At 33.9% G+C, this 4,266-nt stretch overlaps 1 protein-coding gene across 1 annotated transcript; it reads left to right on the top strand.

Moving 5' to 3' along the window:
- Positions 1-208: 208 nt before the first annotated feature.
- On the top strand, positions 209-2,930 carry LOC120359558. Its single transcript, XM_039457515.1, has 2 exons — positions 209-2,168; positions 2,228-2,930. The coding sequence occupies exon 1, from the start codon at positions 237-239 to the stop codon at positions 1,941-1,943; it is 1,707 nt and encodes a 568-aa protein (XP_039313449.1). The 5' UTR covers positions 209-236; the 3' UTR covers positions 1,944-2,168; positions 2,228-2,930.
- Positions 2,931-4,266: the final 1,336 nt, after the last annotated feature.

Raw genomic sequence — 4,266 nt, forward strand, 5'->3', positions numbered from 1 at the left:
GAACGTCTTGTCTGTACAACGGTCAAACTTGAAATGAGAAGGGAACTGGTGCTGCCGGTACGAACAGATATCCGGAGAGATAAACAAACATACAGATGAGGATAAATAGATAGCAAAACAAGCTATAAACTGTCGACAATAGATAAATATGCGTGGTGTAAGAAATCCGTGTCAGATTGTAAATTGAGCCCGTTACAGTGTTGTTTAATGTATAAAATTTCAGAAATCAGTCGCTTATGATAAAATTAGAATTTCTTTCTAATAACCCCGATTTAATTCTTACTAGAGCAGATAAGGGCAACACTACTGTCGCCATGAATCGTCTTGACTATAAAAATAAAATGACTGCATTACTGTCAGACGAAGATACATACAAAAAAATTGCCAAAGATCCTATCCGACAAATAACAAGCAAGTCGAGGTTGCTTCTTGCGAGATGGAGAGATTCTGATTATATATCCAATGTAAAATACAGAACACTTTATTGTAGTGATGGGACACTCCCGAGAGCCTATGGGTTGCCAAAGCTGCATAAAGTCGGTTACCCTCTACGAATTATTATATCCTCCATTGACAGTCCACTGTATGATCTTGCGAGTTATTTGCACACGACAATATCCAAGAGCGTACCGGAGGCAAACAGCCACGTTAGTGACAGTTTTCAATTGGTGAATAAGCTTTCCGGTGCACAGCTTGATGATAACTTTATTCTTATTTCTCTCGATGTGGTATCCCTTTTTACTAATATACCAATCGAGTTAGCCATTAACAGTATCTCTAATAGATGGGAATATATCTCAAAAAATTGCAAGATTCCTAAAGCCGAATTTCTGAATGCCGTACGCTTCGTCTTAAAATCAACGTATTTTAAATTTGACGATATTACATACAAACAAAACTTTGGCACGCCCATGGGCTCTCCTTTGTCTCCTATCATCGCGGACCTGGTGCTGCAGGATCTTGAGACGGAGGTGCTAAGTGCATTGGATTTCCAAGTACCCTTCTTTCTTCGATATGTTGATGATATCGCCACGGCGGTTCCTCGAGACATGGTGAATTTTACATTAGATAAATTTAACTCATTCCACCCGAGATTACAATTCACCATTGAAATTGGAAACGAAAGGTTGAATTTTTTGGACACCACTATCATCCTGAACGAAAAAACTGTTGAGTTTGATTGGTATCACAAGCCAACTTTTTCGGGGCGATACCTTAATTTCCACTCTTGGCACCCTGTCTCACAGAAACGCGGCGTTGTCATATGTCTTGTCGACCGAGTTTTTCTTTTGTCCCACCCAAAATATCACAGGAAGAACTTGGAATTCACCGTCAGCATCCTTTTAGAAAATGACTATCCTCTTGACTTTATTTTTAAAATCATTCGAGAACGACTCAGATGCCTTTTCGTGGGGAGATCAAAAAAACAGTTACTTGACAATACATCTGAAGAATTTAAAAAAATCTCTTGGTTCACCGTTCCGTATGTTCCCTCAATTTCAGAAAGATTCATAAATATTTTTAGAAATTCCAATTCAAAAACCGCTTTTTATAGTTTAAATAAATTGAGTAGATTCATTAAGGTTCAAAAAGATACTCTTCCAATCTCTTCCTGTAAGGACGTTGTTTACAAGATCTCATGTCGTGATTGCGATGCGTCTTATGTCGGACAAACTGGCAGACAAGTTAAAACCCGCATTTCAGAACACCGTAACCATATTCGCAGAAACGTCTCTTCTCAGTCCGTTATCACTGACCACAGGATTGAGTGCGGTCATGATTTCGACTGGGATGGCGTTAAGGTTCTCGATCATGAGAAATTTTATCATAAGCGACTGATTTCTGAAATTTTATACATTAAACAACAATGTAACGGGCTCAATTTACAATCTGACACGGATTTCTTACACCACGCATATTTATCTATTGTCGACAGTTTATAGCTTGTTTTGCTATCTATTTATCCTCATCTGTATGTTTGTTTATCTCTCCGGATATCTGTTCGTACCGGCAGCACCAGGTCCCTTCTCATTTTAAGTTTGACCGTTGTACAGACAAGACGTTCTCGATTTGTCTCAATTTCAATTACTTATTTATTTACGCCTTTTGACATGTGGTTATTTGCGCTGACAAAATTCTTTTGTACATGGACAACTACTGACGTTGAGGTGAGTTTTTATTTTACAATTAATTTAAACTAGTACTCATTATAACTTTCCTGCCATAGTCCGAATCATGTTCCGATTTTCGAGCCTAACAACTCGTATAAGCGTTACATCTTCCGGATGAGGAAGCCCTTCACCTCAACCTCAGCTGCGCCTTCGAATTGTTACTGAAGATGGCTCGAAGAATGAGCCGAAACGTTTAATAATAAATTATGTACATCTGAAATCTTTACAGATTATTTACTTTTGCGCACCGTCTACCGCGCTTGACTCGTATTCGCCGCCTTTGTTACTATTATTACCTATTTCACGAGTCTTATTCCTTTAACTTAAATAACAAATAATGCTACAAAAAAAAGTAAATTCCACTGAGTGAACGCGAAAGACAGATTTATTAAGCCATACAGAATGCCGTTAATCAAATATTCGAAGTTTCTAACACAAATAAAAATGTAGAACTATTTGCAAAACGGTAATGGAAAATTTGATAAGAATCTATCGAACTAGTACATTTACATTCCAGAAATTAATTTGGAAGAGAGCATTCAACGAGTCACTTATTTAATTAGTAATACTTCTGTAAATAACCGATCCTTATGTTATCTGTTGGATATGAAACCACATGGCCATAAATTTTAAAAAATAATTTTGCGTATTCCAATTGTGACTAATAATATTTAGGAATTCAGCTTTAATATAAAAAACTCACTATTCAAAGATAAAGACAGCAAGTAAAAAATAAAACATTTTAAGAATGTATCACTCATATAGTTCCTGAAAAGTAAATTGAAAATTAAAATGTATTTGTGTTTAAAACACAATGACAGGGATTTCAATTTTTTTTATATATGTATCTGTTTTAAGTATTCAAGATGATTTATGCAAATTTTATTTACTTCTGTAAATAAATACGTAAATTTTGTTTATTTATACAATTGATATTTGTTTATTTATACAATTCTCTATATCGCAATAAAACTTATAATTATTTTGAAACTTTCAAAATTTATATAAAAGATTTAAATTTTGTCGTTATTTTTTAATTACATTTCTATTAGAATACGTCTCTATTTTTCATTGGAATAATTAAAATAAATAAACATTTTTGTGATTCAGGTATAAAGTCACTGTCAAATTTTTGTGTTACTATCAAATACAACATAGGACAATCTTAAATTTTTCCATAATTTTTTCATTAATTTGAAATTTTTCATAATATGCGTGATACATTCTTAATTCCGTTTATACATTTTGACGCTTGTAAGCAATTTTGTATTTATATAGACAAAAGCTTTGTTTCGCTTAAGCATGGTTCTTGTAGTAAAAATGAAAAGTAATTAAAAGAAATGCGCCGACTGAGAACCACAATACAAAGAACTTGAATAGTTATAAATGACGCTATAATGCTACGTAATATTCGATAGTTAAGATCAGACCCTACCTGCGATCCGATTTTAAAATTAAATTTGCGGTACTGAAGCATAAATTACGAGAAAGGTAAAGAGATTCACATGTATTCTAAATATTTTATATATACATGTTCGCGTGAAATATTTATATATTTTACCGTAAGCGATACTTACAAAGAAAATGATCGAAAAAAATGCCAAGAAAAATAAAACGCTATACTGCTATTTTCATACAATCGCATATTACGCTGCCTTAATCATTCTCAACGATGCCTTACTCTGAGATCTGTTTTTATTAAACAAATGTTCCTCATCAAATGCGTTAATCAAACTACTTTTGTGACAGCGGAGAAGCTTTCGTTTGTGTTCATCTTCTTTCTCAATCACAAGAAAAACTCGAGCTGTTTCGCCTGAGTCTCAGCACAATTACCTATTACTAAGAGACATTATACGGAGCATTCGACGCATCTGCTGTTGCTAAAAGTACAAAGAGAATAAAAGACAAGCCGTTGCTTCTAAGTCCACATATTGTAACATGTATTATATTCGCGTTAACACTTTGCATGTGTTATCTATGCGCATATTTTTTAACGATAAGCATACGTATTCAGTGTTGAGCATTAATCGATTAATTTATTTGTTAAAACGATTTACTAGAAATATACACAATTATGATTCATGTAAATAATTAA

This window comes from Solenopsis invicta, chromosome 14 (assembly GCF_016802725.1).
Source record: "Solenopsis invicta isolate M01_SB chromosome 14, UNIL_Sinv_3.0, whole genome shotgun sequence".
Classification (NCBI taxonomy): Eukaryota; Metazoa; Arthropoda; class Insecta; order Hymenoptera; family Formicidae; genus Solenopsis; species Solenopsis invicta.

Coding starts and splice junctions, on each gene's coding strand:
- LOC120359558 (XM_039457515.1), top strand. CDS start 237: ATGATAAAATTAGAATTTCTTTCTAATAACCCCGATTTAATTCTTACT.